Below are 25,834 nucleotides of genomic sequence, written 5' to 3' on the forward strand. Positions count from 1 at the left end.
CCCCTACTCCAGTCACCCCATCTCTGCTTATGTATCCTCACAGCATGATGCTGCCACCACCATGTATTGAAGTCACCAATTTGCAGTAATTTGGCAAAATGTGAAAACCTTCAACTTTTACAAATTTCAAAAGAAGATAAATTAAACCCATTTAATTTTCTCATCTTAAAACGATTTTCTTGCCCCGTTAGAATCTCCTGCTCTGCTGCTTTAGAGGCTGGATCCGTCCAAATACAAAGTGAGCCTCCCAAATCCCCGGCTGACAGACAAAGTCATGACATTTCACACACACTAGCGGTGGCTGTTCACCTCAGATTGGCAGCCAGACTGGACACTTGGCTAGACAGCTCGCTGCTCTGTTTGTCCACGCCCCACATGCTGTGGAGGAGAGGAGAGGACACACTTCAAGGATCTACCAGACCAAAACCCAAAATCGCTCAGAGACATTTAGTCACCCATATTTCAAACCCAAAGGAGAAAAAAAAACAAAGGAAACTGTTTGATTCTGTGAAGGGAAAAAAGGGAAAACTTTAATCTGATCTAATGATTGTAATTCTGACTGAACATGGATACAACAATTTCACAAAACGTATCGGTTGAATAGAGGCTCAAAACTTTACAGATCATTATTGATACGCTATTTAAAAACACTGCATTTCTATTTCTGTATAAGATTATTTAGTACTACTTTGAGTAATTAAGTAAATTAAATAAATGTAATTATTCTTGAGCTGCTGTAGTAATTATTTTATCAAAAAAGGTCAAATTTTAATTGAGTCCTCTCACAAATTAATGGCAAAATTTAGAGCAAATCATATTTACCTTCTCAATAAGATTTTTTTACAATTATGTTTGACCAACTACACTTAAAACCAACATGTGCAGCTCTGGAAACAATGAAGAGTCCACTGCACTGAACCCCATTGAAAACCTCCTGGTTATTCCACCAAATACTGATTTCTGGACTGAGTTAAAACATTAGTATTGTTGTTTCTAAATGAATATGAACTTGTTTTCTTTGCATTATTTGAAGTCTGAAAGCTCTGCATCTGTTTCGTTATTTTGACCATTTCTCATTTTCTGCAAATAAATACAAAATTTTTTTTGCTTGGAATTTCAGAGACATGTCAGTAGTTCATAGAATAAAAGAACAATGTTAATTTTACTCAAACATAAACCTTTAAAGAGTAAAATCTGGGAAACTGATCATTTTAGGTAGTCTCTTTTTTTTCCAGAGTTGTATGTCATATAATATAAATTACAATGAATTCAAAAAATATTGTATTGATCTCAAAGGGAAATTAAATGTTGTTATAACTCATATTAATTCAAATTCTTCAAAGAAATCCAGAACTTCACTAGTAACATGTTATATATAAAAGATTTCTTATGTAGCTTTAAATTTCAAATGCATTATTAAAATCCACTTAACCTACAGGCATTTTAATACTTTTTAACTATAATGACAAAATTTACTTTTCTTATTGTCAACTGTTGAACAGTACAAGTTTCACTCACAGTTCCTGTTGACACAAAGAGGAAGGACAGCGACTTCAACACTTTTAGCTCGTTAAATTTAATGCACGTCCTCTCTTGGTGTCTCCTAAAGATAAACTTTAAAAGACAATAAATGTGTGGCATTGTGTGAAAGTCGCTTAGCGGAGTCTGTAGGATCTGTTGCTACTTGACACGTTGGACCACAAGAAGACTCCTGACACAGTTCACACTATTAGCTACTCTGTTGAAATTAAAAACTTTCAGATGAGTTTTTAATTCCCTGCAAAGAAAACTTTAAAGAAATAAATCTTTGTCCAGTTCTAAATATAAAGCCACAATCTCTATTTCTAAACCGTATTTCTGTGAACCGACATCTTCTAGTCCACGTGTCAAACTCAAGGTCCCGGGGCCACACGTGGCCCGCCACAGCTTTCTACGTGGCCCTCTTGACTCTAGATGCTAAATTACATCAATCAGTCCTTCCAGTTGCTGTGATTCCATGATTGCGGAAATTCACATAAAATCAACAAATCCAAGCATTTTTTTCATGTTGATGCTAAACTGTAAGTTTATTGCAAATTTGTGAAAAACATTTGGGTTTAAGTTATGGTAACTCTCTCCTGTAGGAGGCAGTATTTCTTACTTTTACGACACTACTGCCTCGGCATTGTTTGATGGCAAACAGTCAGTGATCGGTAGGGTGATGAATAAAAAGTCATGTAACCTACATTAGCGCAAATATTGCAAAAATACTTTTGGAAATATTTCTAAATTAGCACCATAAAATTAGTGACTTTGATTGCAAAAAGAAAAATCACAATCGCAAAATCCTAGAGGGACTGAACAATGTGAAAAGATGTTCAATATTTAATTTTAAGTACTATTTATAAAATGCAGAGACAACTATTTATTAATATTTTAAGTTTATTTATCAGTTTTATCAATACATCCTGGCACAACCGGCTCTTTAAGAATATTCTTTATCTTGATTCTTTATCAAACTCATTTCCAAGATGAAAATGAGTTGGACACCCTAGTTCTAGTCAAACTGTTGTCCTAACAAACAAAATATCATCAAATCACATCTTTATTATTATAATACCTTCTGGAAAAGTGGCAAAGCAAACCTGCTACCTCCTGCTCACGATTGATGGTTCAATAAAAGCCACAGGAAACTATTCAGATCGATGTGATGACAATGGTGACATGCAAACCAGGTCACTAAAAAGGATGCAAGTTGCTTGCATTGGAGGTCATGGTATGCATATAATGCAAGCAACTGTTAGGGTCAGTATGCCAGCTGTTATCAGAAGACTGAGCTGTTAGATGAGGATGTTACAAACATTTCCTACACATCTGCACAGGAAAAACAAAATCAGGAGACTTACACCAAGTTGCTGAGTGATGCAAGGTTAAGCTGCTGCTGCTGCTGCTGTTGGGGTTGTTGTTGCTGGGAGACGGCCTGCTGTTGTTGCCATGTGGACACGCTGGTTGGCAACAAGCCGCCTGGTGACGCGAGAGCGTGTAAAGCAGTGATGTCCGCACTGGTCAGCTGGTACTCTGATGGAAGATGCAGGATTTAAATACGGATTTAAACTTATGTTTATGTTCAGGTGATACAAACAGGTGCAGGTCATTTTACCGGTTTATACTTAAACAGTTTTAGTTTTTGTTGTGTAATCTATTCATCAATCATTACCTGCCTTGACACTCTCATGTCGAATGATTTCAAATAATTTTGGACAGAAATGTTGTTATAAGGGTCTGAAAAATTAAATCTACCAGCAGGAAGATGGTCATAAGTTATGTCATAACATCAGGAGCCAAATTGTCTCGTAAAAGTGGGCCGGTTTAAACAGGGATTTGAGCTATAATCAATGGAAACAATGGATCATATAAAATCAGAAATAATAATATTTAAAATAAAAAACTTGATTTTACACAATCCCTCCACCTTTGACTGCAGTTTTTGCCTCACCTGTGTTGTACGCTGTGGGTATGGCGGAGAAGGGCAGACCCTGTGCCAGGAGGCTCGGTGTGGCTACAGACACCACAGGCGTGGTGAGGGTTTGTGCCACCTGGGCTCCGGCCGCCAGCCGCTGGGCGTTCTGCCAAAGAGCGAAACAACATCAGAAAAAATACAAACAAGGAACAGCTTCCTCCGCGAGCCCGTTTCAGTACTTTCTTTGGTTTGTTTTTATTCGGACATGCTGGGAATGACAGATGAACACATGGCTGGACTCAGAATGATGTTGCACACCGAGGAAACCTCTCAGTGCGTTCTTGATGACATGCATCAAATACAAACTCCTTGGTTTGAATAAGACATGTAAGAGAATTACATCAAAGGCAATTTATTCAACCGTTGGTTACAAAAAGAACTGACTGGTCGCTGGTAACATCTTTCCTAAATCTTATTACTGTGCAACATTAACAATGCGCAACATTAAAATAACTAAACTAGTTCATGATGTAAATATAGTAATGATGGCTGGACAGTATGAGTGAAAAACCTAACAATATAAATCGACATCAATAGTTATTGATTTGTTTTAAACATCTGAAATACTGTCAAACTGGTAGTGTGAGCTTTCCTCTTTTATCCACAGTTTTCACAAAACGCCGTTGTTTCTTATTTTTAAGCAGTGATGAAGCACTGTGGCAAAACCTTAAACTGCTGCTGCTGTCAGTTACTCAACATGCTGTTGCTAGGTAACCAAAGAATGAGAGAGTTGCTAGGTAACCAAAGAGTCAGTTAGTTGATTCCACCACACTTTGCTTGCTTAGCTGTGAGAAGTTTTATTACACTCTGTGTGTAATCAGTTACTTTATGCCAAAGGAATCGCTATTAAGCCTTACAACTAATTAACCACTGAAGATCCTATTTATTGCTCTGCTTACCTCTTGAATTTTCAATGAATGTAAAGAAAAAAAACCTTTGAAATATTCCGTCCATTACAATAACATTTCTATACATTCGTTTTAAAAGTAAATCTTGAGGAACGTCATCAAAACCACATGATTTATGTCTAAATCTTCTGCTCCCAAACTGGTCGAAAAAAGCTCAAATTTACCTTGGATAAATAGCAAACTGGAGCTCTTTTTAAACACTTCCACATATAAATCGTCTTGCCATAAAAGGCAAAAGATTCTGTGGATTTCCCCTGGAATTACCTTCACGTGTGAAAAGAACCATTCATCAAGGGTTTTGAATTACACTAAACGTACAAAAGGAGCAGAGACAGACCTCGAAGAGGAGAAAGATTTAATTATCTTCCTTTGTGAGGAAGAAGAGCGAGAGCGCCAGCAGAGCGAAAGTGATGAAAATTAATCACCATCTTCCGGAAAATGAGAATCTTGCCTGTCGACTTTAAGACGAATTGTTGAAGAGGGAAGAGAACAGCCACCAGAAGCAGCCATTACTCCTCTAAAAACACATTTATCTTAATAACTGGTATTATCTTATTTTGTTGCAAGCATTGTGAAGGGCATGCATCCTGAAAAGGTTCAGTTTTCCGCAGCTTAGCAACATATTGTGGAAAAAGTTACATTTCTACAATATATTGTTTTAATACACTTAATAGGCTCTGAAAACTGCTATTTTTTACAACTATATTGTTTTTTTTTACACTTTATATTTTAGGGATGAAACGATTAATTGTGATTAATTTTTGAAAAAATTGTCAACTTATTTAGTAATTGATTAATTGTTAAGTAGAGCATACAAACTCAAAAAGGGCCATTACGCCGTCAGAGAAGTAATTAAGGCAAAACTGTACAAAAACATATATACATTTTACATTCATGTTTAAAAAAACTTGTAAATGTTTTACCCAGAAGAACCTACAGTTCAAATTATGTAAAGAATGATTTATAAAAGAAACTGAAGTATTTGTTTATTTGAATCTTTTAAGGTATTTCTAATATTGTACGATTCTATTAAATATTATTAGGCACAAATATTTGGATACTTCCATTTTATTCTGGAAGTTAGAAATCATCTTTTTGTCATAAACTTTTAATAGAAGTGAAGCAATGATAATTAAAAGGTAAAAATGCTAAAGATGCTACTGCAGCTGTAGTATTAGGTAAAGTCCTTTAATCTGGATTTAAATCTGCAATTGAAAGGGTGAAAACTGAAATTGTTTGCATGATCTAAACTCCAAATCTGGTATCTGAATTTCTAACTTCTCTGCATTTATATGAAACAAAATGTAACTAAAAACTAGCAATTAAAGATAATTTCAAGCCTGATTATTGCTGGTTGATGTAAGCAGACAACTAAATCCTATTTATGATTGATATTATAACTACTTTCTATCCTAAAGGTATTTTAAGTTTTTTATTCATCTCTAAAGATCATCTAAAGTAACATGCTTTGTGTTTCACGACCGACAGTTGGCCATGAAAGCTCAAATTTGGAGTTTTTGTTGGTTAAATGCCTTTAATGTAATTCAAAGAAGTTATCAAAAATCTCAAACATTGTGTCGGATAGTGGAAATGAGTGTGTGAGACCGTCGGTGAACACTGAAACATGCTCTGTGGCGCTTCGCACCACAACGCAAAGTGAGAACAACACCCATGCTTTAGATAAGCACCATACAGTACGATGAAGCGAGTCCAGCTCAAACCTGCAGGAAAGCACTCAGATATTTCTGCTACGGCACCGTCGACAAGATTAATGTGGAGGGCTCAATTCTAGATTATCTCCAAAAACTAAAAACAAATGCTGGAATAAAACATCCACGGACCCTGACCCACATGCAGTCAGTCAAACTGAACACCCTCTCAAAGGAAATGTTGGTGAAAACAAAACTGAAACAAGAAGAAACTCCTGCAGAGTCCTGCACTCATGCTGACAGCTGACTGGCATCGACTCATGCGAGTGACTGATGTATGTGTTTGGGAGTGAGGGGGGGGGAAAATCACCTCGTTTACCAATTCCAGCTCATCCTCTGTCTGCAAGGAGTTGTAACAGAGAGGGTTATAACTCTGGAGTGACTGAATAAAACCATGAAAACAAAGCCTGAACTCATACTAGTTCATTGGTTTGATGGCCAAGTTCAATAAAAATGAGAGCAGCACCAAACAAAGGCACATTTTTGGAAATCTTTTAAGCTAACATTTAGTTTTCTCAGACCTGATCTAAACTGCAACAGGTAGCAACAAACTAAAGACAATAAAATATTTGGAAACAGTTCAAATTATTTATCAAAGACTTCTTTAAAAAAACGCACTAAAACTGAGATAATGTTATAATAGTTCGGGCTAAAGATTATTACTTAGTTTTGTCCTGTCTTTACACTTTAACTTCACATTAAACTGAAATACTTGAAGCAATTACTAAAGCCTAATGAAGTCGTGGTTCATTCCTTTATCAAATATTTGCCTAGATTGTACATCTTTAAAGTATTGGAACAGAATTTTTCATTATTGTGTCTGATGTTTGTTTTGAAACTTATGTTCACTCAAATGATCTCAACTAGGCAGCTTGATTATTGTAAAAAAAAAATCTGAAAAAAATCCTGACACTGAAGAAACAAGACGAGAAATAAACAAGTTTTTGGATAAATATTTTAAACCCGTCAGTCAAAGTTTTGATTATCAAACAGCTTGATAAAAAAGATCAGATTTATCAATAACAGAGCTTCAAGCATTCAGGCTTTGGATGAGAAGATAAATTAAGATTTCCTGATTCTCTTGCAGCGTCTTCAGTTGGATGGGTTCAATCCAACTATAAAAATGAAGCAATTTGGTCCTCATCCATTTATTTCACCCCAGGATTGAGATATTTACCCAGCTCCTGTACAGTTCGGGGCACTTTGGCAACAAAATTACAATTTCTGGATTGTTTTGTCTTCTAAGTGAAGATATGGGAACTTGGAAAATGTTGACAGTTTTTCCACTTTTCAGGCATCATCAAGGTAAGTTTTCTAACCTTTACAGCACCACACCTATGAGATGAAAGCGATATAAATGAACTAAAAAAAGACAGTTTCAATACACTATTACCTGATATTGATCTATCAATACTTCTACAGGAACAACTAAAATACAGCAAAATTGTATCTTGCTAAGTTTTTTGGCATTAAGCAAAAACAAATAATTTTGGTAATTCTAAAGGGCCTAAAAAAGAAAAGTTTATTTTGATTTAACTTCAGACACAGAAAACAAAATGTGTGTCTTTTCATTAAGTGTATAAAATATCTGATTTCAACTGTAAATAACATTTTATTTGAAGGGATGTGCATAAGACATAAATGACATTTTTAAAGCAACTTTGCATTAAAAATGTCATTTACAGAATGACACTTCATGAGACTCCTTCATGTTCATAGCAGTTGTTATGTTAATCTCATGCACACCCCTCAAATAAAATGTTACCATAACATTTTCCAAATTTAGGCTTTTAGATCTAATACAGTGTGTCCAAAGTGTGGATTGAGGGCCATTTGCAGCTCTTAAAACAATTGGGTGGGCCTTAATCAGAAATTCAAGAATAGTATAAATTTGTTGTTTGCCATTTCAGGCAGAAAATACAGATTTAAAAATAATGTTTCAGAAAAACACAGACAATTTAAGATCTTAAAATGAAAAATATAAGGTAGAACACAAGTTTTTTCTTTTAATTTGATATATTTCATTTGTAAAAACAAACAGTTGTACTAAAATGCAGATTTGGACATTTCCATTTCATAAACTTTTCAATATAAAGCAGGAGTGAGCCAAAAAGAGACAAAAAATGTTGAAAAATACGACCAGCCTGAAAAAATTAGGAAAGTGTTTGTTGCCATTTTTTTAATCTGACAAACTTGAAAACTATTTTTAAATCTAGAATAATTGATCAATTCTAGCTAAATTATGTGACTGCTATCACGTTTAGCATCAGGTAAAAATGAAAACACAGAAAGTTTAGACACCCCTGATTTAACACAAAACTGTGCAGTTTGAATATGAAGCACTTTCAAGTCCAAACTTTGGAAAAACCAAATTGAAATTCGATTATTTCAAGGTTTTCAAGCCCCTGATGACATCTTGGTTTCAACAAAACCCTGCTGGGTTTGTGAGCGTTTCTAGCGATCACGAAAAGAGCTGAGGGGTCAGAAATGTTAAACCAAAGTTGAACTTGGCTGATCTCACCATCTGCATGAGGCTCTTCCCGCCCTGCGAGGTGATGACTCGCAGGTCTGGCTTACGGCTGTTGACCATCTGCGGGCTGGGAGGGGGCGGAGGGGACTTGGCCGGAACTACTTTCCCCAGGCTGTTGCCGTTGGAGACGGTGAGCAGACCTGGGGAGGCCCTGGCGCTGGTATATCCATTAGCTGCGGGGGAGATTAAGGTGCGAATGCATGGCGATCAATAGGGAAAGATGAAACAGACAGTAGGGGTACAGACAGCGGTAGAGTTGAGTTTCGTTGTTAAGTAATCCTCTAAAAAACGGCTCGACTCTGAGGGAGGAACCTGAAGATGGACAATACAGAGGGTCGCTAATGTTGTGATTTATTGGACACATTTCACAAATTTGGTCCTTATAAGCCGCTATACGGTGTCTTTAAATTAGATATGTTCTTAAATAATACAGTTCCTCCTTTTACAAATCAATCATGATCAGCCAAATTGTTGACAAAAAGACAAACCTTTAATGTCAAAGTGAAAACTGATTTTTACAAAATGATAACAAAAATATGAAACATAATAAGTAGGGCTGACGATTCCTCGAGCGATTCAAGTACCTTGATTATTAAAATTCCTCGAGGAAAATTTATCTGCCTCGAAGGTTTGGTAATTTATATTTTATTATTTAGCGCACCGTGTTCTGGACGGGTCAATATTAGCGTTGCACAGCGCTCTCACTTCTGCCAGAGTCGTTGATGAAAGCTAAGTGTCAGCAGCATTTTCAAGTTCGCTTTGGGAGGATTTTATTGATTCATGATAATGTCCGGGCTTTTATTGTTTTTCAGGGGACCAATAAGCATCCTAAAAAATAACTGGCACGATGCCTGGAGTACGGCAGCCTCTCCTTCCAGAGCTGCTGCCTGGTGGCTGGTGTTCAGAGGCTGCAGGTATATTTATACAGGTGAGCGATAAACTGAACACGACGGGCGGCTGTTCCGTAGTTGATGCTCATAGTGTAAGTGTAGCTTTACGGACGAAACGGAAAATTAATTTAATCAACAAACGGGTGGCGGTACAGAGCCGGTAGATGAGTTTCTGTGACGAACCAAGGAGCCAAATTCAATAGATTGGCTTCACATGCAAGTATCAGTCGATCACAGATCTCCTATAATTAAGAACAGTGAGGCTGATTTATTAGTGCTCCCCTAGTTTATGAGAAGTATAATTTCTGTAGAACATCAAACATCTCCTGGAGTTCAATTAGATTCAATATCAAGACATGGAAGAAATATGGCAGCTCTGTAATGATGCGTTTACACCAAACGTGTTTCGCACGTCAAGCACATCTGGTTTACATTCAAAGTCTACGTGAAGGCGCGTCGAGGGACCGTCACGGCGCGATTTGAAGCATTTGACGAGTCCGACAAATAAGCCGGCAACGGAAAACAACGGCTAGAGCTATTTTTGACACCTCTGACGCGCCCTCAACATGCCTCCACACAGATTTTAACCCGCGGCACGTGTTTGGTGTACAGTGAACCCTCGCTATAAAGTGGTTCACCTTTCACGGCCTCGCTGCTTCACGGAGTTTTTTGTGCAGTTCTTTTTTTTTTTTAGTGCATTGTGTTCTGCGTCCTGATTGGCTAAACAGTCTCAGCACTTCTTCTCTACCTGTGTGCTAATAATGTTACGGTATTTAAATATACAGCTTGGCAAATTTTGGCAAATATTTTTGCCCAGAAGAAAAAAGAGCGACAACAACTACCGATAACTATGTTCTTCTCTCGAAAAAACACACCTGCACCGCAGGCTTCAGAGGAAAAAGCCACTAGAGAGCGGAGTCAGGCCGCAGCGTCACAGTCAGACGAACAGTGAAATACATGAGTCACAATTTGTCCTACTGTACTTCGTATTGATGACTAAAATGATTATTTTACTGTAGTTATTTGTAAGAAAGCGTTATATTTGTTAAAAAAATGCTTTGGCCTGAAAACAGTTTTTGTTCTTTGGTTTCAATGTAGAGTATTTAATTATGCTGTATAATAATTGTAAAAAATAAAGGTAACTACTTCACGGATTTCGCCTATCACGGGTTCTTTTCGGAACCTATCCCCCCCGCGAAAAACGAGGGTTCACTGTATAGCAAAATGTCAAGCGTCTGCACATACGTCGACCTTGAAGCATCGAATGCGTTTTTGACGTACGTAACGCGTTTGGTGAGAACGCACCGTTAGTTTGCCTGTTTCCATCAGCAAGAGAAGTTTGGACAACATTTATTCTCCAGCAAGACAACAAACCAAAGCATCCAGCTGAAGCTACACAGAAATGCTTTGGATGTTCTGGAGTGGCCCAGTCAAAGCCTAGACCTCAATATGAACTGTTCACAAACAATCTCCACCAACCTGACAGTGTTTGAGCAGTTTACAAGGAAGAATGGAGTAAAACTGTGGTACAACCCTGATTGAGACGCCAGGCTGTTATTGCAACCAAAGCTGCAAAATACTGACTTGAAGGAGGTGAATATTTAAGTAATCCCTTAATATATGTTACATATTTTTATTTAATTGTCAATATTTTATAGAAATCAGTTTTCACTTTGACATTAAAGGCTGTTTTCCTTTTTTTTTTGTCCAAAAAGGCCACATTTTGTTGATCATGGCTGATTTGTAAATGAAAAAAGAAAGAGATAAAACATCCATGAGGGAAATACTATTTATATATTGGTGTATGATTGTGCTTCACTTTTAGAATAAATATCTCATAAGTCAAAAGTGAATACTCAACATTCGGAGAATCCCACTAATTAGCATCTAATCCCAGATGGAGCAACACAGAAATAATTGCTTAATTATACCATAAAATAAGGGAAACAACAAAAAAAGAATGCTACAACTTTGGTTTTGTAAAATTGAAATAAATTACTTACAGACTGGACTTGGACATCCTCCGTTTGAATTATTCAGGTCGCCTCCGAGGAGAGCACCTATTAAATAAAGAAAAAAATACAATGAATCCACGCAATTTTGACTTTTTAGCTGAAACAAATTCTAAACTGAAAGTAAAACTTGAGCTTAGTTTTCTTCCCAAGTTTAAACACTGTGATCAAGTTTCACTTTAAGCTTGAACTTAAAACAACTTGCATCTATTTTCAAAGGGATGACATAAACTACACACTACAAAATAAACACACATTTGCTACATGTTAAACTGTTTAAATTTATGATTTTGAGACTGAAATTTGTTCAAAATTCGCACTTAACCAGATAATTTGGTTCTTATTTCACACATGATGCTGATAAACACGAGCACCACATTATTGGGAAAACAAATTTATTATTTTTATGTATTTGGCCTTTCATCCACATAAAACCTCTGTTTAATATCACTAAAAATTATTATTTATAAAAACTCCAACCAAAGTGGAGATTTGAGAAAACTGTGGGTTTGCGTTTGCACTACTGTCTGCAGCAAATACGCAAGAAATCCAAAAACTTGCTTCAACATGAATCCCAATTGACATTATCTTGTATTCTTATAACTTTATATTCAAATACGTCATTTAAAAGTAGTTTAACTTTTATATCTGTCCACTTAAACAAACCTCCTGGCACCATGTTTAAATCCTAACAGGAAGTCGTGGTTGTTTTGAAGCAATCTGATTGGCTGACATTGCTATGCTGCCCCCTAGGGGTTTGGAGAATTTGAAACAACACTCATGTTGATGAAAACCTTTTTGTAAGCAGTCTGGTGTTTATGATATTATTTCTTTGTTTTTATATTTGTTTTTATAAAGACCTGGCTACGTGTGTGCAATGTCAAGCAGAACACAGATTAGCTTATTTTCTAAAACAATTTCATATTTATAGTTTCATTTCAAATAAGTTTTGAGAATTAGATTTATGAAAGTATAAGATAAAGAGTAATTTACACACAGCCGGATATTTTATACAGATAAAATCTCTGTCCAAAAATATACGAATTAATCCTATTTTTGCATGAAAAAAAAGTTTGAGAAAACAGGATATAGTTTTGTAAATTAAATTGTTTATGCTTTAAGATAATTACTTTCAAAACTTAAATCAATATTTAACATTTTCCCTGCGCTGCAATGAACCCTGCCTGTTTTAGAGGGACACAAAAGTACCAAAAGTTTAAAAAAAAGAAGCTGGTTTTGAATGTGACACTGACTGACCAGGTGGTTTTGGGTTCGCTCATTCATATGCGTCTTTAACTCCTTTCCACTTAAAAAAGCATAATTAAACCACAATCCAGAAACAAAGACTTGATATTATTAGATTTTTTTAAAAAGTATATCTAATAATTTAATTGGATGCATCACCTAACAGCGTTGATTAAGAACTATTACCCATGTATAATATAAACAGAAACCTCTCAGTAAAAGTAAAAAGCTGCTGCAGATCATTTCCTGCCTCTTTGTGCTGCGTCTCGCTGCATGCTCACCTGCACTGGCCGGTCGCTGTGGCAACCCCGGAGACACTGTATTTCTCTGGAGAGCCGGTTGCTGTGGCGACAGGAGGTGGGTATCCGTCAGCGATGATGATGTGACATAGGAGGTAGTTACCAGTGCGCTGCCAGGATTACTGAAGTGCAGTGTGCTCTGATTGGACGCCTGGACGGTGACTGGCATGGAAAAGGTCTGAGACGGAGCCGCCGTCTGCTGCAGGACGACATTCACACTTAGACAACAAATTAAATAACAACCATGTGTCACACATAGCTTTAAAGTGTAAGGTATTACTTTATTTATTCATACACTTTTAGCTGGTATGTCAGGGTTTTCCCTAAAGTATTATAAGCCTGGCGGGGTTGTGGAAATCTTCCTTTAACAAAGAGTGAGGCAAAACTGTTTCAAGAACCAGAGAAAGAATATATTCTTAATTGGTATTTATTTGAAGGCTTTACAGCGTTCCAAGTCTCTGCTCACTGAACGCAGTCAGGAGAAATCCTCGAGGAGAACACAGCTTACAGTTTCATAGGGAGAGGTTCATTCCAATCTCATAGTTTGATAATCTACTTGGTTACAGAATGGACAGCAGACAGCAAGCACACGTCTTCGTTCAACAGGAGCCATGAGAGATAAATAAACAATTCAATGACTTAATTGTAATGCTAAGACCAAAGAAACTGAACTATAATACTGCTATGCATAGATTCAGCTAATAATCATAGTAACCTTAAAAGTTTCCCACTACACGGGCCACCAAGCTTTACTTGAGCCACCGCCAGGCGAAGCATCGTTTATTTCAGTTTCTTTTTAATTTCTGCTTCTTTTATTTATTTTTTAAGACTTTATAGTTGGTGTTTCGGTATTAAACAATAAAACATAATTATCAAGTGATATTTTCAAATTTTCTGTCAACTTTTAAAATTTTTTAACTCCCCTACCGCCAGGCTTAGCAGGTTTTCTGTACGTGATTATCAATATATAAAATTTTTTAAAATAAAAATGACAGTTTCACTGTGTAACGAGCAAAAAAGATGCTTGCATGATTAATTATTGGTTTACCTAAACATTTAATGCTACAACTTTTGCTAAAATACTACAGGACTAAAACGATTAATCGGATGAATTGTGATTAATACATTTTTGAAGTAATCTGCAACTAATTTAGTAATTGATTAATTGTTAAGGAGAGAATACAAACTCAAAAAAGGCCATTTTCTGAACAAGTAAGCCAAAACTGTATAAAAATAAGATACATTTAGCATTTAAGATAAAAAAAATGTATTATGTTCAACCCAAAACAGCTCAAACCCCATAGTTGTAGCTTTATCCAGTTCAAACTCTGTTAAAATATATGATTTTAAAAGGGAATTATTTTTTACTTGAATCTTTTAAGGTTTACTAATATTGTCCTAAAAGGATTTAGCAGCTAAATGAAAAATCTGCATAATGTGTAAATTATTTTATCAGATTAATCATCAGAATAAACAATTACAACAATCGTTAATTGCAGCCCTAAAACAATATTACAATTACTACAGTGCCAATATTGATATCTTCATTTCTGATTTTGACACAGATTTAAAACACAATGTCAAATAAAATTGTGCTAATTGTGCAGAATATTTATCTTTTTTGTGAAGTTTTAGTCTCTTTTTTCATCTTTCTTGGAAGCCTGAGAAAACTGTAATCAACTTCTTCCAGTCGGTTCACAACATCACCTTATGTGCCAAAAATGTGGTTCAAATACCTTTAAAACAGAGGAAAGTGATGAAAGGAAACCTTATTAAAAATAAAAACAAAATATTTATCATTTTTTGAATGATAAATGTGTAATGAGATTAAATCAACTAACCCTCTTGTTGAGGTCAGCACATTAAAATAAGTCAACCTATAAAAATAATGTTTGATTTATTTCTCCATCACAACAGAATAGAAAAAACTTGGAGATTCTTAAAATAAACTGCAATTCATATTTTTAATTTCTACTTCCACATCCATTTTAATTTTGGATGCTTATTTATTTTTTCAAATATCCATTAAATACCATAAAAGAGCATAAAAATCTTACTTGAAAGGGAGAAAACTGAACTTTGAGGTTGCAACAATACAGATAAACAACGGGTTGAAATCTTTGAATTTATAAAGTTAAACTCTCACTTACTGCTTCTTGAGAGAAGATTTTAAAAATAATGCCGCCTATCTTCCACAAATCAAAAGGAATAATAAGAAGAGTAAAGCTCTTACGCCGTAGCGTTTGAAGAGGACGTCCAGATCCTCCGTGGTTTTACGGAACTTGTCGTCATTCAGAGGACTTTGGTCAATTGAGTCTTCGCCGTCCGGCTCTGGACTGTCGCAGCCGTTGAAACCTTTCTTTCTCAAAGTCTAGAAACCAAATCAGGGAGAGAAACAATATTCAATGAACCAGTGCAGTTTAAGATAAGCTGTAGACTCTATGAGTGCTTAGAAATAAAGTTCAGCAAACATGAATATCCCAAATGAGTTCAAGTTAAGCATTGTCAATTCTGAAACAGCCTCTGCTGTATATACTTATAAGGCTGCAGCAGGAATTTTATTTTGAAGGGGACAAACTCTAGTAATAGGAAGTAGCATGTTGTGGTCAAGCTAAAACCTGCAACTTTCAAAAATTGAGTCGGTGTGTAATTATTAGACAGATCAGCAGCTTCAACATCCGCCATGTTTGTTTGGTCTGTTGTTTACGTTTATCTTGTCGATTCTCTCCGATCTGTCATTAGCATGATGTCAGATGAAATGAGACGTAACAGTTCATACTGATGTCACTTTAAAGACATCGGATACTGGATTAAATATTAAAAGTAACCTGGGTCTGATTTAAAAAATAAATAGATTTGTGTTGTTCAGACTGTCATTAAATTAAAAAAATCAAATTTTAATCACAAGTGGGCAAAACAAGTCGATTTTTGCCACATTTACCTGGAGTGCAAATATTGAAAGGTAATAAATAAAATAAGCTCCTTATTTCTGACATGTCATATATTAAATTACTAGCCAATAGGTGTATTTACCTCTAATAAAGGCCCATAGGTCACATATTCAGTTGTACAAAACAATTATATTAGATTCAACATCATCAGTTTGGTAGGAAAATCATGATATATGGGTTTATTTGAGGTCTAACCTGCCATTTCCAACTTTAACCTATGATTATTTCTCTTTATGTACTTTAGAAAAGACAAAAAAAACAAAAAATGTTGTGTAGGTTGTTTGAATCCAACAGGAAATGAAGGAATGAATATACTATCCCACTTATGAGTCAAAGAAAATGTCACAAATTTTTATCTGAATTTTATGGACCTGAATAAATTGACTGATGGATCCAGAAATAGATTTTATTTCTAGATTTTTATTTTTAATTGAACAGAAACTAATTTAAAGCAGGAGCGTGATCTATCCAGGTTAAAACCATTTGCCTTTGTGACAGAAAACCCCTCAGGAAGCGGCGGACATGATGAATTTACCTCAATGATGTCTGCGTTGGTCCGGCTCTCGTGCGGCTCGTTGTACTCCGTGTATTTGAGCAGAACCTTGTCCATGTCGGTGCTGGCGTACTGGAACAGCTTGTTGGCGTGGTTGAAGATGATCAGGGCGATCTCACAGTCACACAACACACTCAGCTCATAGGCCTTCTTCATCAAGCCGAACTTTCGCTTCGTGAATGTGACCTGAGAGAGAACGGAGCAAAAAATCTGAATGAAAAACGACTGCTGGAGGAGCAATTTTCAGATTTTACACCATTTTTTAAAATTACTTTAATTGTATGTTGCTACTAGTGTAACGAAGCTCACTTTTCAGCTTTCCTTTTCCAGTTTATAATTCTCTTGGTGATGAAGTATTTTTGAAGAATAGTGGAGTATTTTATACCTCAGTTAGTCCAGTCAGCTTTAACAAAACGTAACAGATTAAATAAAAGAGCTAAAATGGATTCCTGCTGGTCGACTTTGTTTAATTGAGGCATATAACCACTTTCTCTTACTGTAGACTAAGACTGGATTATAGGAACTACTTTAAATCCTTTGGCTCCCAAAGCAGAAACAAAATGTTTCCCGTGTGGGTAGAAACTGCCTGTAGCAAACTACTAATTTCCATTTTTGGTTGTTTTGGGAGTTTTTTGGTAAAAGTAGGGATTTGGAAAGGGACAAAATGACTAGAAATTACTATTTAAGACAGACATAAAGGAACAGACATTAAAAAAAAAAGACAAAAACTGGTTTTGAGTTTTTTCTTACTTCAAAAGCATAAAAATAAAAAAGCAATCAGTACAAAATCTACATTTTAATGATTAGTTAAAAAGATGTTTCCTTTTTATCAATCTTTGAAAGTCATAAATGTTATAAATGATTTTCTTTATTTATTAAAACCCTTCAAACATATGTTCTGTTGGTAATTATTCTTTAATTATTAAAAAAAAAAAACAACTTAAAAACACACCATGTTACAAATATGAAAAATTATATTTTTTATTTTGTGTTTTCTTTTAGTAGTGAATGACTAGAGCAGAAAATGTATTTTATGTAACTCTGTCCATATTTATGTAATTCAATGTATATTTTCTAGTGGTCCACAGAGTTTCAGTGTTTTAAGCATGGAGGGGTTGAATCCCAAGAGAATCAAAGTTTGTTTTTGTTTACAAACAAAACGTTTATCAAGAAAGACAGAATGTGAATTTACAAACAATTACATAAGAAAATTAATAAATGTTCATTGAGAAAATAAACTAAATTATCACAAATGACCTCTTCCAAAACAATTGAGTGGAGATTAATAAAACTCTGATTTTAACTGTTCTGTATAAATTATTTCTATTATTTTGAAGAAAAGTTGAATAAAATAACAGTTTCCCTCTTAAACTATGTGGAAAGCTTCTGGCTGCAATCCAGCAAAAGAGCAACAATTGATTACAATGTTTAACAAAATTAGCCTGAATTTCTGTCAAGAACAGAAGGTCTGTGCTTTAAAAATGCAAAAGAAAGAAAAAATACAAGCTGGAATTGAAGACATGTGATACAAATATCTGGTGGTTTGATGAAAACATAAATCAACTTTTCATCTTTACTAGAAGAAAAAGAAAAAAAGGAAAAATAACGTGGAAAAGTGAAAGTTTAATCCAAACTGAAAGCCAATCAGAGATGCATCACGTACCAAATCCCTGCTCTGCACAAACCAAGACTCCACAAAGCATCTATTATTAAACAACTCAGCAAACAGTTTGCTTTTACAGACAAAGCCCAATATTTGTGCGTAGCATTCACACAAGTACTGGCGAGAACTCTTTAAACGACTCCAGACTCAAATCTATTCTCGGCAGCTGGCATCCGCTGAAGATAAACATGTGATATCCCAGAATGTCTGAGGTTAACAGGATATTTGTTGTTTTTATTTTTGGGTGGGAGGGGATGTTGTGGATTAGCTGGAACTGGTTTCTTTACTGCCTACAGTTCTGTAACGGGAGCGAAAATACTCAATGCGCCGCACAAGAGTTCAATTCACTATCCAAAAAGTAAAATGCAAAGAGCTGAAAATGTTCAATGCACTAATAAATCCTGTTGCTGGTGAGTTTATTGTAAATGATGCAGATATTTTCTGGTCTTATCACAAAAAAACTACAAGTCAAGACTGATAAGGGGCATTAAGAGCATTCTTATTTGGACTCAAAATAAGAATGCAAAAATGTCGAAAAATAAACTCCCATATCATTCTAAACTGCTAGAAAAGTTTTAATTTTCTGTAGTTTCAGATAAAGTCAGATGAAGAAGCCTGTGGAGAATAATTAATTTGTTTAGTTATGTTCTTTTTACTTGCATTAATAATCCATTGTTAGTTCTATATTAATTAAAAATGGTTCATTGCAATAATTTAATCCAGCAAAATTGTTATTGTGACAGGCAATAAAGCTTGACAACTTTAACTTGCATTGAGATTATTGTTTAATTATACTGCATATTTAGCAAGACAAATGTATTTTGCGTACAATTCTGAGAAACTCAGAACTTTAAATCGGTCTGCCTGCAACCAGCCTGTAAAAACTGACAACTATGTGCATGACATGATGTGTATTAAATTTAGTATTTTTAGCTGCTTGGGGAAAATAGCTTTGTGATCCACATGGCCAAGAACCAAACAGCGTCGCATAAAATTGCTCGATGTGCTGCGAAAAAGTCAGACCCAGCAACATTTCCTAATGTTAAGCCTACGTCTACTTTTAGATGTGTTTCTCTGACCTTAATTTACAGTAATGAGAAGCAGTGGTTGAAACTTTATCCTACAAAACTTGATATTCTAAAAACTAGACAAACGAAACAGAAAATCCAATTATTGATTTTTTTGTAGCATTTATAGTTTTGTGACTTCAGGCTTTCTGTTGTGACTTTCAGACGCAAAACGGAAAAACGAAGAGGACCACCTTGTAACAAATTTTGCTACAACCATCACATCCTGCCTCACATGATGGACTTTTTTTTCAGTTTGTTTCTAACATTTTGTAAAGCCTCCTAATATTCAAGAAACAAAGAAAAATCTCTTTCTAGCCTCCAGAAAACAATAAGACACGCAAGTCCTTGGCATGAATTTGCAAAACCAAACAAAAGTGCTAAAGTGTCAGAGATAAGAGATGAATTTGGATCGAAGATTCAAGGGATTTTAATTAATTTATCCAAGATAAATTCAAATATCCCAATAATTGTTGCAAATTTTCTAGAATAATTATGCTTTTATAAACACACAGCCATCACTACTAATTAAATTCAAACACTTTTGATGAATCATAAAATGACTCAAAACGTGAGATTTTTTATTTCTAGAGTAGATTAGTAAACCAAACAGAATGCAAAATAACATAAAATCCTTTGTTTCACAGCAGTGACTCACCTGCTTGTTCCTTTCGTCGGTGATCCTTTGGATCTGAATCTTTTTCCTCCCCATTATGCTTTGTAGTCGTGAACACTAACGCTGAAGTCAGTCAAGTGGAAAAGTGCCTCTCTGAAGATGAATACGGACGCGAAGCAGAAACACGCTCAAACACAGTCATGCATTTCGAGGACATGCACGCACGCGCATCTCTGTGTCCAGGTGTGGTGAGGCAACACGGTTAACTCTTGCTCTGGAAGGGCAGCGGGAGAGAAGCAGCGATTTGGGACGTGGAAATGTGGAAGAGGTCCTCAGTTCATTTTTTATTCAGTGGGGACTGATGTGTGCAGCTGCTGCGGCATGGAGGACGTCACTCCTCTCCTGCGTAAACGAAAGAAACAAAACATTCACCAAATATCCCTTGAAATGTAAATCATGAGTGTTAAAGCTACATAACTTTTTTTATTTATGTGGTTGTTATAGAGATGCGCGATATATTGGCACCTGGGCTGATATTTACAACCAATTTTTCTTTCCATTTTGTTGCCGTTTTCAAAAGGTGTCAAAGTAGTAGAAAAATACTGTATATACAATATAGGTAAATATCGATTATCAGCCAAAACAGCAGTATTAATATTGGATATCAATATCAGCCTAAATGTTCATATCAGTGCATCCGTAGTTTTTTTTACATATTTGTTCAAAGTGTCATCATGTTGTGTCAGTTTCTTATGAGACAAACAATCTGTGAAATAATCCAATTCCTCTCAGTGCTACTGAAGAAATGCACCAGTCAAAAACAATCAATCAGAGCCAAAGGGAAGGTCTTACTCCTATCAATCATCCTTCTGTATGCGCTGCTCAGTGTGCTAATGGTGCTAAACAACTTAATGTCCAAGGGAAATCATTTGTCTGCCATCAAACCTAGACTGAGGATTCACGACAGGTTCTGTTAGCTGCAGCATAGCAGAGAGAAAGGGGGAGAGAAGTGGTGCATCCACAAGGGTGATTGGCAGCACTAACACCCTCCTCCTGGCTCTGATTGGTTGTTTCTAGTTAGCGCTGGAAGTGCTGGGGCAAGGCAGGAATGTCAAACTCATTTTCAGTTTGTGCCGTATCCAAAATCTGAATGTTTTCTTAAAGGGCCAGTTATGCCAGAATGTGTTGACAAAACCAATTAAACTGTTTAAAAAAAATCAATAAACAGCCGGTTGTTTCAGCATTCAATAAGCGTTTCTTAAAATTAAATAATATTTAACATCTTTTCACACCAATCAGTCCGTCCAGGATTTTGTTATTGTTTTTGTGTTTTTTTGCAATCAAAATCGCAGATTTTGTGTTGCTAATTTAGAAATATTTGTAAGGAAATTTTACAATATTTGCACTAATGTGTGACATTAAATGTGACTTTTTATCAATTGCTGTATTGGTCACTGACTATAACTTGACATCGAGCCAAGTTATGTTTTTGGTCAATTTTGAGAACCATTTGCAGTGAAATCATAAAAAATGTGGGGATCTGTTGATTTTGCTTGAATTCAGTTTGATTTTTGCAGATTTATGAAAAACTGGAGGAACATACTGAGGTAATTTGGAGTCAAGAGGGCCACATAAAAAGCTACTGCTGGCCAAATTTGGCCCCTGGGCCTCGAGTTTGTCATATGTGCCTTACTGTCACAACATAGAGACAGTTTCAACAAATATGTGAAAAAAATATTTTCATAAAAGTCACATACTGCAGCTTTAGAGTAGTTTGTTTATTTATTAAACAGTAATTTATCACATTAGGGTGTGATAATGTACAAAAAAATAACAGAACTAATGTTCGGTTGAAATAAAATGTTAAAAAACAAGTGTAATGCACAGATCATGAGGTCAAGGTGCAACGTGAACAATGTGAGGGCCCACCCACTCAGCTTATGTCCTCTCTTTAAAGAAACCCTAATTTTTTATTTATTTATTAGTTTTATCAGCTAACATGGCGCCCACAAAAGAACAGAGCCTCCAATGATTTTTAATTTGCTCATTTTGCACCGAGTTAACGCGACAGCTGTGAGCACAAAGCCAGAGCTTTAGGTTCTCAAAACCAATATTCTAATGTAACACAGCAGAACTAAATCTGGTGCATAAACGAAAAGGAAATCTGATACACATTGAGCAAATCTCCTATGGACGTATTCCAGACGTTACAGCAACCCAAGCTGTTTCCACTGTTTAAGTTTGTACATTTCTACATAAAGATTGATGTATTACGCTTCATTATTGTTTAAATCTATTGCTTAGTTCGATGAAGTTGCAGTAAGGATGTTCTCCACCTGACTAAGCAAACAGGATATGGAAAATGTAGGAAGACATTTGCATGCACAGCAGGAAAATTAAAATAGATCCAAATGATATGCATATTAATGCTATCTGCAAACAGTGTGTAAATAGTATCGAGGGGCCAGTGAGCACATTCACACTTGAATTATGAAGAGCTTTAAGTAATCTGAACAAAGTTGAAACCAATTACTTTATTACTGGAGCTCACTACACGCAGACAAAACACACAGCTGAGAAAACACACATTTAGTTTTGCAAGGAGAGAAAATCTTTACCTGGAAAATCCTGAATTACATTTAGATAAATATAGTCTCTAAGTTGTATTTTGCACATTTAAATTGATCTTTAATGATGCGACTTTCTTTAACCTGTTAGCATTTTATATACTTCAGGCTCAAACTGCAGGAATTTTAATTAATTACATTTATTTAATTAAATTGTGATGATGTAATGTCATCACAGTTCACAAAAAATTCTTAAATTATTTCTTTTTAAAAACTGCAGATTCTGTTTTTAAACAGATTCTGTTTCCTTTCGCTAATTTAAACTTTAGCAGGTGAAGGGGAGAAGCAGAGCATAAACTATGGCGTCACATTCCTGCCAAAAACCTTGAGGTATTTCTATTTATTCAAAGGTCAATAACGCAGTAACATCTCCACCTATCGGTACGCTCTCCGTTCAGCAGCCATATTTGTTAGTTGGGGGCAAAAACTCTTCTGATGTGATTCGACGGATTTTCAGTTCAACTCTCAGGGGTGTTTCGGTTTAATACGAGAAGATTTTAGGCATATAAACCCTGTGATATATGCCTAAACATTGCATTAGCATAAAAAATACAAATGCACTCAAAATAATCCTTTGAGATACGAATATTGCACACACTCATATTGCAATGACAATGGAAAACTGGTGGGAAAAAATTATTTTAGTATATGCTTTAACAAAAAGTTTTTCCTTTTTAAGTAATTTCAAGTGAAGAGTTAGTCTGTATTCAGCTGCACTTTTCCTACCTGCAGTGATATTTCAATTCCTCTGTGACAGTAATTTAGCTTCACAGCTGGATTGCAAAATTAGGCATATATTAATCACCATTTCAGCATAAACATTTCATTAAACTCAGTCAGGTGCATGGTGAATGCGCTGCATATAGGGTGGCTGGTGTGCTTGATTAAATCCAGCTGAGAGGAGCAGAACCTTTGCTCTTAAATAATGAAACAATGAAACATCCTCAGACGCCAGAACCCAGGTAACTCAGATAATTGCATCTTAGTACTAAACAATATAGTATTGTTATATTTTCCACAAGCAATGCCTTTATTTTTATTTTTTTTACACATATTTCTGCTAAATTAACAGGTTAGTTGGAGCCTCTAATCAAACAAAAAACAATCCTGAAGGTTAATTACCCTAAATGGATGCTTCAAAATGGGAATGACTGCAAAAGGATATCACAGTAAATTATCCAAACCCCATTAGTTAATATTAAATTATGCCCTTAATTAATTTATGGATTTATTTAGTAATTAATAGAATAATTTGCAGGAACAAATACATGGATTAGAGAGCAAATAAATAAACACCACCTCTATTTCAATCAGACCATCAACAGACCAACCAAAATGTTAAATTAAAGCCAAACACTCCAACTACACACAATGACACGAAAACTACGGCAAATACAAAAACTAAGTGATGAGAGTGACATTTGACCTTTTGTGCAGCATCGTCCCGCAATTTTCTAGTTTCATTTATTAAATTGAAAGTATAACACTGTGGATGTGCATCCACAGTCCTTTTCTAATCTGTTTTTCTTCCAGTTTTAACCCTACCTACATGTTCTTGCTTTCCTCTGGGATTGTTGTCAAGCCAGATGGAAAATATTAAAAGCTGAACCGCGGCGCTCATGTGGCATCAAACGTCCCACATTTTATCACAAGCCCAGCTTGAATTTTAATAAGAAATTTACATTGTGAATCCTTAAAACACCCAAATTACTCTGCTTCCCACTTATAATAAAGACCCTAGTGTATTCAATTGCCACTAATAATAATATCAAATGTTATTAGAGCAACACACTTGGACTATTTCAAGCATTTAGTGTTGGATTCTCAGCGGCCCAGTTCTGAGCTGGACTCACTGTGAGTCAGAAACAATCGCTCACCGCCTGAGGATCAAACATCTCAACATTTTCTCCCAGTAATAACCCCACACATTATCAGCACCGCAAGAGATTGGATGAGACCAACCTGAAGCCCCTGTTAGACCCCCATTTCTGATAAACATGACATATTAAGAAACCAGTTGTTATTTTTGGCCCCACTGGGCTGGGTTACCAGACTGGTAACTCCGATCTGTCCCACCTGTTTTCATCATCCGCTCCGTGTTCCTGTCAGCCTGCCAGTCTTTGTGCAGCATGTTTCAGAAGGTTAAGTTGTTTTAAATGCTTGTTTCAGAGCTGGGCTCGCTCTTCTAGCCCTGCACTATATTTAGAGATATGATGTGGCAACTGGATCAAGTTGCTAAGCAAGTGATAGGGCAGCTGTTAACATTATGACATTTAAAGCTTCTTCAGAAATCTAAGAAATTGTTGCTTCTCTTTGTCAGACTTACTGGACTGGATATTTTATCTGCATTTCTGTATTTTCTTTGTTTTGATGTTGAGTTTTCTACATAAATTCCACACATAAACAATATTAAGAACTCTGGATTTGGCAATAAAAGACTGGTAACATTACCTTCCAAAAATATTGATATAAAAGTGTACAATTGACACTGCAAGGTTTTTGTAAATGTGCAAAAATAAGGACAGCGTTCTTTCTGGTCAGAACATTTCAAACTTTTCAAAAACTTAAGTGCGAACTCATAATAAGACCTTGTAAGCTTCTCCCACCACACAACACATTTTCTTGGAAACAAACCAAAATATGCGCGTTAACTAGGGCTGTTGTAAACAAATATTTTAGTAATCGAGTAATCTGTCGATTATTCTTACAATTAATTGAGTAACTGGATAAAAAAAATATAAAAATATTGGTAAATCTGGCATAACACTGGTGTTACTATCGGATATTAATATCAGTCCAATTTTTTATTTTTGAGCTTCCCTAACAGTTACTTTTTTGCAGTTTGGAAAATTAACCTGTAACAATAATAGCTCACTTTCTAAGTTAACCTGAAGAAAAGTTATACAAAGATATGAAATTATATTCAATTCAATAATAAAGAGGCAGGCTCACAAATATGCTTATAAAAAATGTCTATGCTCCAGCTTTTAGTTTATGTATTCATCTTCAGTCAGTTTAATAGATGAATTCTCACCATACCTGTCAAACTGGGTATGAGAATCCTGAAGTTGGGAGCTTGGGGTGGTGGGGGGCAGGAGAACGAACAAACGTAAGATGGGGGTGGAGAAGAGGAAATAGACCAGGGAACAGACGGACGTAAGAACGGGGGGGGAGCAATACGGGATATTTATGCCACCTTCGTTCGTCACACTCAGAAACTCATCTACCAGCCATGTATCGCCACGATGATTTCCGCCACCCGTTT

At 35.7% G+C, this 25,834-nt stretch overlaps 1 protein-coding gene across 9 annotated transcripts in view; it reads right to left on the reverse strand.

The window, feature by feature from the left end:
• Window positions 1–25,834, reverse strand: part of LOC116730675 (myocyte-specific enhancer factor 2D homolog) — a 55,145-nt gene that overhangs the window by 20,962 nt on the left and 8,349 nt on the right. For 3 of the 9 annotated variants that reach the window (XR_004341388.1, XM_032580045.1, XM_032580041.1), the window contains exons 2-11: window positions 19,985–20,344; window positions 16,579–16,782; window positions 15,326–15,463; window positions 13,075–13,291; window positions 11,540–11,596; window positions 8,638–8,819; window positions 6,427–6,456; window positions 3,476–3,605; window positions 2,886–3,057; window positions 310–378 (exon numbers count right to left, since the gene is read on the reverse strand). Coding sequence is in view for 8 of the 9 variants with exons in the window: in XM_032580045.1 (XP_032435936.1) it covers window positions 310–378; window positions 2,886–3,057; window positions 3,476–3,605; window positions 6,427–6,456; window positions 8,638–8,819; window positions 11,540–11,596; window positions 13,075–13,291; window positions 15,326–15,463; window positions 16,579–16,782; window positions 19,985–20,038 (1,253 nt within the window). In the remaining variant the exon portion in view is untranslated. The remainder of the gene's footprint in view (window positions 1–309; window positions 379–2,885; window positions 3,058–3,475; window positions 3,606–6,426; window positions 6,457–8,637; window positions 8,820–11,539; window positions 11,597–13,074; window positions 13,292–15,325; window positions 15,464–16,578; window positions 16,783–19,984; window positions 20,345–25,834) is intronic. The other 6 variants (XM_032580042.1, XM_032580044.1, XM_032580047.1 and 3 more) reach the window with 6 other exon arrangements.

This window comes from Xiphophorus hellerii, chromosome 13 (assembly GCF_003331165.1).
Source record: "Xiphophorus hellerii strain 12219 chromosome 13, Xiphophorus_hellerii-4.1, whole genome shotgun sequence".
In the NCBI taxonomy this organism is placed as follows: Eukaryota; Metazoa; Chordata; class Actinopteri; order Cyprinodontiformes; family Poeciliidae; genus Xiphophorus; species Xiphophorus hellerii.